Source organism: Anomalospiza imberbis, chromosome 4 (genome assembly GCF_031753505.1).
Source record: "Anomalospiza imberbis isolate Cuckoo-Finch-1a 21T00152 chromosome 4, ASM3175350v1, whole genome shotgun sequence".
In the NCBI taxonomy this organism is placed as follows: domain Eukaryota; kingdom Metazoa; phylum Chordata; class Aves; order Passeriformes; family Viduidae; genus Anomalospiza; species Anomalospiza imberbis.
The window spans coordinates 40,350,898-40,364,801 of record NC_089684.1 but is presented as its reverse complement, the minus strand read 5'-3'; the positions used below and the strand labels follow the sequence as shown (position 1 = coordinate 40,364,801).

Below are 13,904 nucleotides of genomic sequence, written 5' to 3'. Positions count from 1 at the left end.
ATGGAGGATCATTAGAGATGGTTATGTGAGAAAAGCTTAGTGCCTTCAAATGAGTGCTAAAAATGGCTGGTTACGTTTGTCTTCTTTCTATGACTCGGCTCATCCATGTAGAAAACCCAATTATCTTCTTGGTCTGTTGTGAAATTAAATTATTTTGTAAAGACTTCGATGGAAAAATGTGTTTCTTCAAATCTAGCTCTCCACATGTTAAAATTAGCTTCATACAGCTTGTGGTCATCCTCTTTTAATACCTCTGCCTAAAACTACAGAGTTCCAGCAGAGTAAGCAACTGACAAAGCTGGCATAAACTAGAGGCAGTTGGGGAAACACCAGGAATCCAGGGGAGTCATTACTCCTGTACCTTTTCCAAATGAAAACTTTTGTCCTTTGAAGTTACATGATGACCCAAGCACCCTCAGTCTTCTGCCACCTCTTTACGGTCGTACCAATCCATAGTCTGAGCTAAAACACGCTCCCCAACAACCCAGTCACAGAGGAACAAGTCTGCGCTAATTTGGAGGCAGAAGCCCGAGGACTGATCCTCAGTATGCCCTACCTCGTTTGGCGGAACAGCAGCAAAGGGCTGGATGATGGCTGCCAGGGGGATGCGGGCCTGCTTGGCCATGTCTGACGTCACCGGGAAGCAGTAGGTGGTACAGCGGATGTAACGGGGGCTGGCGTGGCCTGCAAAACACAGCAGAGCAGAGTGAAAGGCTGGCAGAAGGACCCTGCCCACCCCAGCACAGAGCAGGAAAACCAGAACAACACAAAGCAACAAGTGCATGTGCTACATCAAATAGATGCTTGCTTTTCCTCCCATGCAGGCTTCTACCCATCTTTCCTCTTTATATCCCAGCCCATTGCCCCTCCCTCTGGTTCAATCTTTTCTTCCTGAGTTTAAAGCAGAGATTTAAACAGAACAAGAATAAGCCAACAATTACTTGCAAGAAGAATCTCCGTGGAAATTACCTGGAAACATCCCATACCTAGGATCTATGAAGAAAATATGGATGATATCCCAGTGGACATCCCAACAGTACATAAAGGGATGAGGCAGACTGATATCTACTGTTAAGACTGCTTTAATGAGCTACCTCTGATTCATAAATCACTGTCTGTCTTAACATCACCATGCTCACCTACATTGCAAAATACAGGGTGCAAAGTCAGCACCACATTTCCAAGAGGACACTCAGCACAGGCCCCTCAAAGAGAAACAGCCGTGTGTTGCAGGCAAGAGCACTGAAAGGAGTTCAGGAATCACCTTCCCGATGCTCCCTTTGTAACCAACAAACTCTAGCTCTGCTCAGTTTCTTAAAAGGAATTTCTTGGATCATCAGAATGGATTTAACCCACTCTCAGATAATACCAAAAAATCTCAATGTGTTTGTACATTTTATACAGTTTATCTCAGCATTGATAAATTACTGCTGGGCTGAATAACACCAGCAGTTGTATTAAAGTATTGAGCCTGCTGTCAAGAGCAGCATGTGGAAGACTGTAACCCCAGGCTCCAGGCAGAAGCAAAGGCAGATAAATTTTTCCTATGGCCAGCATACATCATCTAGACAACTTGCATACTGCCTCTCACTTGAATAGAAATTCGTATCTTAAAAGGTAACAGTGCTAGTCTAGTCTTACTGCTTCTTCAAGTGTCCACCTTTCAAATTTTTAGAATAATACAGAAAGGATTTTCATCTTGAAATGTAACACCTTAAAAAATTTTAAGTTAAAAAGGAAAGTTGTCTCAATTGTTCATATTCTTTGAAAGGCCATGAAGGGTAGAGGAGGTGTTAAGCCAACATGTAAGAACTCAACTCCCACTTCCCTCCTCCCCTCTTTTTTTCTGTTCAAAGGAAGTTTGCATTTTCATGTACAATTTAGAGTAAATACCATCATTTTCAGATAAGAAATCTGAGAATTTAGTATTTGTTTTATTTAATTATATTAGAATTCCCCTAGAAAGACTCCCAAAGCAGTAACAAGGACAGTTACCTTGGTCCTGGATCATGCAGTTGGTGGTGACGAGGGGAGGAACCTGTCCTCTTGTATTTGTGGCATAGACCTGCCCTCCCCTGGCAGCCTTATCATTCGCAATTACTTGAATCTGATGAATAAGAAGCAAGAACAGTATGAGGAAGGTAAGTCATGCATTCAGCTACACTCATGAACAGACTAAGAACTACACTAAATAAGACTTTGGTTGAAGCCTAATTTATAACAATTTACAATATAATGTCATGACATATTCATGCAGCTGACATTGCTGTCCAAATTCCTTTCCCATATACTGCTCACTGTTACTTCTGCACGATCTCTCACCCAGGTTTAAGGCTGACACTTTTCAGGATATAACCGAAGTTATATAAAGAAGCTGTATTTTGTTCCACACCAGAAATCCAGTCACTGATCCATCGTTCCTCCTCTTTCCTCAGCAACCTGGTTTAGAGTGCAGCCAAACAGCTGTGGGAGGCAAGAGGAATGAGACAGGGAATTTCTCAAACTGGCTTTGCCACTGCTGCTGGTACCTCATGGAATTGTGTCTTTACACTGCACATGAACTTCTAATAATAGCTAGGGAACTTCAGAAGCCTCTGTTGGAAAGCAAATAGAGACCAAAAACTAAATTAGCTGCATGGAGTCTACTGATCAACATCCAAGAGGTATTTCCTAACACACTGAAAATAGTCTGGGGCCTATATTTTTTTTCATCAATAAAGTTTTCTGTACTGCAATTTAAATATACAAGACATTCCTCAGAGAGCTTGTTAGATCTTCTGCTTGATTACTTTTCCCTGCCTCCTTGGCTTGTATACTTATAGCTAACTCTTGCAATTAGAAGGAAAAAGGTTTTGCTCTAAAAAGGTCCACTGGCTGAAGAAAGCAAACCACTCTGAGACTTAGCTCTGCAAAGGATCAATGTGCCACGGTATTCTGCAGCTAACTGACCTAAATATATCATTGTTCTTGGAAATAATTGTTGAGAAAGTCCAGATGCAAGTTTTCATAGATGTTGTCAGGGTGCATATCAGCCTCTAACATATATAAGAGAAATATAAATCAACAATGGCTACAGATAAGAAGTAAATTTATCTGGCAACACTACTATAATTATATAATGTAAATATAACAACAGAAATACACACGGTCATACTTATTCCTCATTCTGAATTAGCTTTTTGTCCTTTACAGACATTGACCCAGATCATGTTTCCTACAAACATTTATTCTGATCCTCTCTGTAAGGCTTAAACAAACCTTTTAACCTATTTTAACATGGCTGTTGTAGTCAAGGCTGTTTATACTGTGTGCATAATTGAAACAAGACATCAGCCCATGTTTTCATGCCAGACCTCCTCTCTCTGCCCTTTTTTTTTAAATTAGACAAGATCATTTTATCCCTCTACTGTAAAAAGCATTGCACTGAAACACTAGGAAAGACTGACTTAAGGGCATTTGTTATTTATTCAGACACTTGATTCAGGGAGTTTTTACCACAATGCTTTTCAGTTAAAAATTGCCTTTAATGAGGCAATTGCAGTTGTTACATTAACCCCTAAGGGATTATCAACAAGTATTTTTCCAAAGTTACAGGGGGGGTGGGGGGGAGGAGGTTTGCATCAAATTCATCACTGAGTAAAAAAAAAATATTTTCTAGAAGAAGAAAAGAATACCTCAATTTAAAGAAGCAAGAAAGTTTTATACTAGACAGTGTAAAGCTTTTGCAAAAATATTTCTCCTGTACAGCAAACCTGCCTCAGCAAAAAGTGTAAGATTCCTTCACCCAGACTAACCTGATGTGCAGTGGTGAAACATTTTTTTAAATAGAAAGTTCTAGGTTTAAGCTGCTTCAAGAATTCTAACACTCTGAGGACCTTTTGACCTGTCCAGATGATTGACAGAAGCACTCTAAGTGTGGGCACCAGAACATTTTCTCCATGAGCTTAGCACAATATTGCTTTCTATTTCCATCAGCTGTTTCCAATAAAGAAGTTAAATGCTGCCTGTGCCTGACCAGCCCTTTCTTTGCATACCAATTACACTACTTCATTTCAAGAAGATGGATGCAACCATAACCTTCTTTTCTCTAGCACCATCCTAAGAAGAGACACTGTCCCACCAGTGCATGTTCAACAGCTGAGACTCTTCAGCCTGCATGAAGCTTAAGTATCAGTTATATTCCAGGCTACTGAAATCTTTACAAGGCTACAGCAACTGGAAGGATGGCTCAAGCAAATAATTCTAGTTGCCTGAGAAACTCTTGAAATCAAAAGATTGAAGTGGCTTCTGAGCATGTGACTTCTCAGCGTTGCCAGGACTGCAATTCCAGAGTTCCTGTACCTGTACTGTGTACAAATCCTACTTCTGGTGTCTGTTACTAAGTTCAAGCCTTCAAACTTTTTAGAGTGAAAAGGAAAGATGATAAGCTACAGTGAACACAAGTAGTTCTTCAGTACTGGTCACTGTCTCATTAAGGAATCCTGTCAAGAATTCCTACTGAAGTACTTCCTATAAAGTATTTGGGACATACTCATGTTAGATAAAGTTATAAAGCCTCTTCAGTACTCAAACTAATTTCATACACTAATTGATCCAAAACTGACAGCACAGAGTACAAAACTGCGTTAATCAGAAACTGCAAGAACTATAAGGTATGTTGAGAACCAAGCCATGTAAATGCCAAAGTATGTTATGAAAAACCCCACCAGCTAAAACGAACACAATGTTAGTGTTTGTCATTCCTTTATCTTAAATGAGCAAGAAGTTACATTTATAGAAAACTAGAGCCACGTTACTTACTGGGCTTGGAATAGAGTCAGGATCAAGCTTCTTCTGCGGTGGGCCTGAGAGCTGTGCTGGACCACCAGGAAAAGCACCAGGATAGGACAGTTGAGATGCTGCTGTCTGAGGACCATAGCTTGCTGCAGAGTTACAAATGACAATTCATTTGAAGTATTTAATTTCCATTATCAGTGCTTAGATCAACTTCTGCCTGCAATTAATTCTTACTCAGCTAAGTGCACCTCCTCCTTCCCCTCTGTTTTCATCTACTAGAAGAAATACATTTCAGTGGCTCAGTTTGGTTTTAGTTTGTGTTTTAGAAGGTTAAGAACACCACCAGATGTGACAACTTTGGCTCCAAAGTTTTCAGGTTTATGTCAAGTAGCACAGTTAGTAGAGATTACCACAGCTACTCATGCCAGGCCATTACCTCACTGAGAATCTCTTCACTAACATCAGTCAATGCAAACTGATATCACTGGCTGCTTTTTAGCAATCCATTATTGCTATAGCAAAGCATTTTTGAAAACTGCTTATGACAGTACTACAAGACAGAAAGCAGCCTATACCTATACAGAGTGTAAGAAAAACCCCTTCATGTAGTATGTTGTGTCTTCACCAATTACTAACCACTAATTCTGTTTCTGATCCAAATTAACCTCCTTTTTCTTGTTACAGTCTCAACAGAGTGCTAAACTTGTCAGAAAAAGCAGAGCCTGTCTCAAGTATACTGACTGACAATGCACATTCTTCCCTTCTACAGAAAGAGAACTCATATTTCATCTTTCCCAGTCAGCTGAAGATTCAGTCATAAATGGACACAGTTCCACCAGTGATTGTGCCTGCACACTTTGTTTTCAACCACATAACAAATATCCTTCCCTACCTTGCTGAGGATGATATCCAGGCCCTGGAGGCTGTCCCGGAAGGTGTTGCAAGTTAGGATTTGGAGGGACAGGTCCAGGGATTCCACCCTGCCTGGCCATAGGAGGCAATGCTGGCTGAGCACAAAGGCCATTAACACTGTTTGCTGGTGGAGGAGGCAGCTGTGGTGCAGGTGGCAAACCCATCTGCTGCTGGGCTGGGGGCAGCATTCGTGGGCCCTGGAAAGCCGCCGGATACCCGGGAGACAAGCCAGAGCTCGGAGCAGTGCTAGGACCTGAGTGAGAAACAACGTCAGGTGAGTCAGAAATGACAACCTACCAAACCTGAGTCAAAGTGCTCTGGTTCTGCTCAATACATTTCTATAGCATACAGGCAATATTGGATCCCATACTGACAGTGCTACCTTATGGGAATCTGTGTGTCTAATCACATGACAAATCATGGTTTTAGTCTCAGCTGATTCAGTAATTTTGTTTCTTTTGGCTCTATCTGCAATAAAACCCTGCAGCTGAAGTAGATGGGGAAAGAGTGAGAGAAGACACAGTTTGACAGTTCTTCACTAGAACACACATAGATCACTCAGCTTTCAAAATACTACTTCATTTCAGAATGTGAAACAACATTCTTTTTGCTCAATAATCCATTTATCTTATGTGGCATGTTTTTGTTAGTCTGCTATTTGTATTTCACCAGTACAGGTTTGATGGAAAATAAATCCACCTGATACTAAAAGATGAAACATGTAGGAATTATTTTGTACACACTGGCAAGGAATTGTTTGTTGTTTATAAGATCCAGATTCCAATTAGAATTAAGAGGACTCTGGAAAGAGAGGTTTTTTGATATTTACAATCTGTAAACACTTATTACATTACAAAACCTACATTTTTAAATCAGATTTTCCCCCAAAAGACAAAACAATTTTAAAGAGAGCTAGAAGAATAACCAATATTAGGTTTGAAGCAAAAGAAGCAATATATTCATATACAAACACTGAAATACATCTTCTATCACATATGTTAACTGAAAAAAATCTTTACAGGCAAAATACAAGCCTCCCAGTACATAACATGAGAACACTGTATTTTACATAATTGTTTTAAATTTGTTAATATAATATATTTTACATAATTTAAATACATATTGGCATTTGTGGTTGGAAGTCATTTACATGGCAGCATCACATAATCACATCTTCATGGCCTAGGTTTGAGATGGTATAACATCAAAATAATTGCAGATAAATTTAGATTAAAACCCTAAAATGTTTAGACAAAAAAAAAAAAAAAGAAAACAGCTTTGTAATGAGAGAAACCGTAAAAAGTTGAGAAAAATTAAACCCTGTCTGCACATTATTGCTCATGCCTTGGCTGTTACTGAGACGTGCACTAAGTATTTTGAGAAATGACTGATGGGCTATCTGAATTTTATGGAAGGTTTGTCAAACAGCAATTCAGAATTAACCCAATACTACTCATTTAAGGAACTGGATGCGATAAAAAAATGCTAAGAACTTAAGCCAATGATGGTGGTCAAGGGTCTCATTTTCTGTTTATATAGAAGTTCAATAAGTTTTTAATTATCATAGTCCTAATGCTTTAACTGAGAAAAAGTCAATCAGATAAACCCAATTACCATAGCTATTTATCTGCATGCTGTTGAGCTGGTCAGCAAGTTGTGCTGTAGAGGAAGCAGGCGCAGTATTTGGGAAGGCTGCTTGGGACTGATGACTGTAGGGAGGATAGGAAGGTCCTGTATTACTTGGAGGTGAAGGGCCGTGAAACCTAAAGGAAAAAGTCAGTGCAGTTATGCAAAAAAATTACATCAAACAATCGTAACTCTTGAAGATCTCTTACCTCCTCAAGATGGTGCTGAAACAATTAATTAGGACAAAACCCTAATGGAGTATGCCCACATTCTGCTCAGAAAATGTACACTTGTATTAAAATACACAAAGGACAGAAAGACTGCACACTTGTTTAATAAAAACAGGCAGTCCATGTTTGTTTGCACACTTGTTAGAAACAAAGCAGAGTGAGTATGCCATGGCAAAGTGCAAGCAGTAATAACTATAAGCCTGAACATTAAGAAACACAAGCTTCTGAATGTATCACAGCACTCTATCCCCTTTCCAAGCTTATAAAGAAAGACTCCCTACCAGGGATGAATGAAGAAGATTAGGAGAAAAATCTGTGAAGAGAAAAAAAGGAAGTGAGAAATTCTTGAGGAGTTCTCTGTAGTAGAGGAAATAAGATGTGGGTAGAGAAAAACTTCATGATTATCAGATATGGAAAACGTGAATGCAAGAAAAATAACCAAAGAAAAGAAAGTAGTAACACACATGGTTTACAAAGGCATTTTCTACCAGACTGTTTCACTCTGGTAAAATAGATCCCAGGCTATGTCCCAGAGACAATCATAACAGATTTTCCTGTGACCCCTTGTGAAACTGAGGATGAGCCCAGCTATTTCAAGAGAAGTAGAACTTTACTTGAAATTTTTGTCTAGATACTTCCTGGACTAGAACAGCATCTCTGAGCAATTTTGGGAAAAAACCAAGATCAGGTGAAGAACAGGAGATGCACAGCTGTCAGAGCAATGATGGGAAGCTATGGAAGAGAATCAGTATTTTGCTGGGTCATGTCAACCTGACTCTATTCACCTTGTTTTTTCATCTTCAGGACAAACACGACTTCTCCCTATGCAAGAGTACATCATCTTGAACAACTGATCACCAGTCCTTTTGGGTCCTCCTTCCCACAGTGAAAATGAAATAACAACGCAAAAACTAAGAACCACAGAAGGAGATTAATATTTCAATCAACTACAAGAAGAATGTTGTTAAATGGTGTCAAGTTCACTAAAACTGAAGGAGCTATGGGTACACAAACTAATTTTGCCACTCCTGGGAAATGTGGAAAATAACTAATATTTGACAGAATTAAATAAAAGAGCTGCATATTGACTCACTTTACCTGCAACACAAATACTGTGTAATAAAGCTTGCCTATCCCCTCATACAACCTTTTTGCAAAGATTTCTTTCTACAGCTTTCACCTGTCCCTGTTTTCTCCCCATTCCTGCCTCCTTCACAGAGAGGTAAGAGAGGTCAAACAGCTCAGATATCAGGTGTTGATCCTTTCCAGTCACCTGTGTGGCTGCTGTCCTGGTGTACCAGACCCATTCTGGAAACTGGTCTGGCTGAATTGCTGTGCACTAGGTGGTGGAGGCCCAACAGGAGCTGGAGATCCAAAAGGCACAGATGATTTCGACACACCTGCAAAAATTAAGCACTTTTCTGTAAAACCATGTAAGAAAGAACAAGATGGACAAGAAAAGCAGGTGTGCAGCTCTGCTCTAGCATTAAGAATAATAGCTTGGGGTCACCCTGCTTAAGTAGAGGGGTTGGACCAGAGGTCCCTTCCAATCTCAGTGATTCTGTTGGAAAGCACAGATTCCTGAATCAGTTACAAAAGCAGATATGAAAAACTAAGAGTAAAAAGGAAACAAATAGCAGTTCATAACTTTCCAGCAAAGAACCCAAGAGGGACAGTAAGAATAAACAATGAACAGACACAGCAATTGCCAGTTTGGGGCAGTGATAATGCCCTGTCACCCAGTTATATTTCAAGGTAGAAACAAGAGGTCCATTTGATTTCAGAGACCAAGGTAAGAATGAAAACTTAAAACAACTTGTTAAAGTTAAAACAGAAAGAGCTTCCATATATAGCAACTGCTCTCCTGTGCTGAAAACTGTTCCTAATTCAGATCTAGTATAGTGACTGCGAAGAAACTGTCATTTATGTAAACAGCAGTGTTGAATGAACAGCCTTTCAAACTGTATTTCTTGAACTATTTTACCTTTAAATTATTCTAACATTAAAAACATCATCTGGTATGAAAACCAGTACTTAACCCAAGTTTTCAAATAGGTCAATTACCAGAACTATTTCTATCAGCATGCTGACTATATTCAGCATTTGATTAGAGTAACACAACTCCTGCTATCTTTAGTAAGTTTTAGAGAAACTGGGTAATTTTTTTTTCTGTTTCCTGCTGCAGTATCAGTGTAAAATTTACACAAGGTAGAAAGAGATGCAAAACACCAATATAGAAAGGTAGACTCTGAAAACAAATTTTAAGCCAAAATAATACCTGGTTGAGGTGCTGAGTATGAAGAGTTAGGGTCCCCATAATGTCCATAATGAATTGGAGAACTGGGTGGTCCTACTCCTGGCTGGGATTGGGAATATGGAGGAGCTGCAACATAACCTTGTTGACTCATGATGGCAATTTTCTCATTCCAAGTATTGTGTCCTCTACAGGAATCTGCAAAAAGGGAAATGACACCTGCTGCTATTCATCACTCTGTGCATTTAAAAAGGCCGTGACTTGTATTCTCCCCAAAAAAGATAAAACACACATGTCAAGGTAAAAAATGACCTGAAGTCAGGGGCAAATATTGGTTTTACTTGATAGCTTAGTTTCCTCAGCATTACCACATGCTGCATTTAAATGGGATTCACCTCTCCCAAGCTCACAGAGAGAACTGTATGCAATGGATGTGCAGATGGAAAAAACTCACAAAGGAAAGTCCCAAACTATTCCTTTTACTAGAAGAGCCTTGACTTAACTACACATGGAAAATACATGGCGAATCCTGCTCCCCAAATACCAGTCATCCCAAAGAACACAGAATTCACTGAAAAATCAGGAAAGGCAGAGTGACCAGAGCTGCAAACTCCCCCTAGCAACTACTTCTCCTGTGCTAGCACACCTTATTTTAGAGAAGGTGTGGAATACGACACCAGTTTTCCACCAAACCTTTAACAAACCTGCATCAACTCCACTCCAATCAAGTGATGGAAGACTCCTTGCTTTTGATGCTGGTGAAACAGAATAAAACACAGGATAGAGAGAGTTCCTAATTCTGGTTGTTTTCTGCATTACTGGCCCAGGCCTGAGCAGACTTTTTACTCCAGAACTCCTCAGTGTGCCAAAGCTGAGCACAAGATATTCCACAAGGGAGAGTTGAGGTAGTATGGCCTCAACTGCACTGTATGTTGCTCTTGTTATCAGGCATCTTCTCCATAAGTTTCACATCTTGATCCTGTTTTTGTTAAATAAATGAAACAAGCAAACCCCAAAATTTGACAGACAGCAATTCAGAAAGAGTTTTCTAATGATGAGAGCATTCACAAGATATGTAATTTCTTTCTTGTAGTCAGATTTTGTTTAACAGGACAGAGAAGCATTGTAGAAAACTTTCAGGAAAGAGTGTCCTGGTAACTGCCATCATTTTTAGAAGCAAAAATCTGAAGAATCCTGCATTGACAAACGATATGATTGTATTTCACCAGATTAGTTTTCAGATACAGTGCCCTTGCCACCAAGGGATCTGAAAAGTTATTAAAGTTGTGCACTCTGCAGCCTTGATAACAAGATTCCTCTTTTCCATGTGAGAGCTTCCATTCTGATAGCAGATTAAATTTAACAATAACAGAATTTCATTTTCTTGAGGCCCACATTAAACTGTTATGAGAAATGTTGAGGATTCAAACCCTGAACAAGCATTTACTACTCCCACAGTGTCTCAAGCACATAAGCCAGGCATCCTCAAAGAACTACACAACATAATTTAGCATTTCAGGTGTTAAGATCCTTTGAAATAGCTTTCCCAACCACCTGTACTTCACATTCTTAAGCTCAAGACATGGAGTCATCTTTAAACATGGAAACTGGATGAAAAGAAAACACTACTTGTGCTTCAGAAGCACACACAAAGGCACCTCAAAATTACAGCTCCAAGAACACACAGATAAATTTACGCTGCGCTGGCACATGTCAGTAGAGAAAAGTTATCCCTACCAGAAAGCCCCTTCCTAGGCTTCCCAAATTAAAGATATATTTCTGAAGAAAAAAACCTCAACAGTTTTATTGATCATCCACATCAGACAAGAAATCCCTCTGAGCTGTGTACAGGGCCTGGCCCTCTCCACAGTCTTCAATGCAGCACAAGATTTCTCAGTTGCATTGGTTAACTGCTTCCGGGAGTTAATCCTATGGAGTTTTCTCCTATTTATTGGTTAACAAGGTCAACACAGGGAGAAGAAAGAAACATGTCTAATATCAGAGGCTTGCTGCTGTCAACTGTACCTTCTTCCCTCCCCCACCTCCATCAGAAAAGACGAGGCAGTCAGAGTTTTAGTTGTTCCAAAAGACACTAAATCCGCATTAAATTACCTACACACCAGGACAGACATATACATACTTTATATCTATAAAAAGGAAGAGATTTTCACTTAGAGGTAGTTTCAACAACCAACACCTTAAACTGCAAGAGCATTCAGAGGAAATTACTTCCTCCACAGCTTACTCACACACACCAAAAAAAAAAAAAAAAAAAAAATCTTGCCACGTCAAACTTCCCACAGACAGTATAAACACACTGAGGTTGTGCAGAAGTGAGACAGGAGCTCTAACCATAGATAAAATAATACAAGTTCTTCAACACAGTTCCAGATTCTATTTAGCACCAAGGATATTTAATCCCTTCTTGGGATAGGTATATATACCAACTATCACAAATGAGTGTTTTAAGGGTGCCTGAAGGATTATGAGCATTTCAGAAATTATACTGTAGGGGAGGGTGTGGATGCACCACCACACCATGAAAAGAGTTCATACAGAAGGTCATGAAAACTTTTTTCTCCCTGTCTCAACACTAGTTTACCTTATATCCCATAACCTGGGGAACAACACCAACACTGAGGAACAGCTGCAGAATTTAAATGACCTCTATTACCAAATAGGCTGTCACCTTTTTCAGAGGATCGCTGCACCTATGCAACTCTCTGGTGTCTCTGTGAAGATGTGAAGTTAACTATGTGTAAGCACAAGTAGGACAACAGAAACAACAGGCTCGAGTCCTTGGCTCCCTGAAGGAGAAGTATACACTTCGGAGACACTGTGCTCCCCAACACGTCATCGAGGCAGAGGTGCTGTCCCTTCCACGGCACGCTGCAGTGTCAATCTGGTAACCAATCTCGGGGGTGCGCACCTGTATCTACACGGGCTCACACACGCAGAATGGAACATCGCTGCACGCACACACAACATGCAACACAGACACGCACCTATTTCAGGGCTGTTTTCCGGTAACACACTGCGAACCAAGCTATGAGAGCAAAATCTAAGTTTTATCCCGTTCACTGCCAAGCTTTACTACATCTTTTTATGCACGTAACTTTCCTATTCCCATCGCCTACGAGTGTTAAGCCGCCGTAAGCTCGCAACAGGTCCGGCCCCCCGCTCGGAGCCACCCGCCCCGCGGCAGTACCTGTGCCTGCCCGGGGCCGGGTGCAGTCCCCGGGCTCCACGCTGCTGAGGGCGGCCGCCGCCCCGTGCCCGCGCCGTGCCCGCCCTGTGCCCGCGCCGTGCCCGCGCCGCCGCCTCAGCCGGGGGTGCCGGCTGTGACCGTTACCTGCGGCCGCGCGCCCGCTGCCTCACTCGCCCAAGTGCCACGTCTGAGGCGGCCCCGCGCGGACCGCGCCTGCGCAGTGCGGGCGGCGAGGCCGCGCCCGCGGTCGGGCCGTGCCCTCCCGGGCGGGGGCGAAAGGCAGCCCGGAGCACCGGCACCGGGGCACCGGCACCGGGGCTTCCTTTCGCGCCGGGGGATACGTCCCGCTCCAAACACGGAGCTGTCGTTCAAAAGGGATGCTTTTTTTCCCTCCTTATGTGCTTGACAAACAGAATCACGGAATCAATTAGGTTGGAAAAGACCTCTGAAGTCATCGAGTCCGCCCTATGACCGAACACCACCACGTCAACTAAACCGTGTCACTCAGTGCCACGTCCGGGCTTTCCTGAAACGCCTCCAGGGACGGTGACTCTACCGTCTCCCCGGGCAGCCCATTCCAATGTCTAATTATCCATTCTGTGAGAAACTCTTCCTCATGTCCAACCTAAACCACCCCTGAAGCAGTTTAACACTGTATCCTCTCATCCTGTCACCAGCTGCCTGGTCGAAGATGTATATATGTATATTTACAACTACATTTTAGACATATATATCTTACATATCTGTATGTAAAATCATGCCACCTGAATATTTCCAGTGAAATATGATGCAGGTACTTTACCTGTTTGCATACTCTGGTTTTAATTACTGTTCAAGTGCATTTAAAAATGCTGCCTTGGTTACAGGATAGGTAATGTTTTTCTAATTAGCAAAGTAG

At 41.2% G+C, this 13,904-nt stretch overlaps 1 protein-coding gene across 4 annotated transcripts in view; it reads right to left on the bottom strand.

Moving 5' to 3' along the window:
• SEC24D (SEC24 homolog D, COPII coat complex component) overlaps positions 1-13,174 on the bottom strand; it is a 42,262-nt gene extending 29,088 nt beyond the window's left edge. Inside the window, exons 1-8 of one of the 4 annotated variants that reach the window (XM_068187989.1) lie at positions 13,151-13,174; positions 9,823-9,996; positions 8,818-8,944; positions 7,303-7,451; positions 5,669-5,941; positions 4,801-4,922; positions 1,996-2,107; positions 557-684 (exon numbers count right to left, since the gene is read on the bottom strand). In XM_068187989.1, the coding sequence (XP_068044090.1) occupies positions 557-684; positions 1,996-2,107; positions 4,801-4,922; positions 5,669-5,941; positions 7,303-7,451; positions 8,818-8,944; positions 9,823-9,952 (1,041 nt within the window). In that variant the 5' untranslated portion in view covers positions 9,953-9,996; positions 13,151-13,174. Of the gene's footprint in view, positions 1-556; positions 685-1,995; positions 2,108-4,800; positions 4,923-5,668; positions 5,942-7,302; positions 7,452-8,817; positions 8,945-9,822; positions 9,997-11,597; positions 11,762-12,803; positions 12,828-13,006; positions 13,034-13,150 lie in introns of those variants that run through there. The other 3 variants (XM_068187987.1, XM_068187988.1, XM_068187990.1) reach the window with 3 other exon arrangements.
• Between the last annotated feature and the right edge of the window lie 730 nt (positions 13,175-13,904).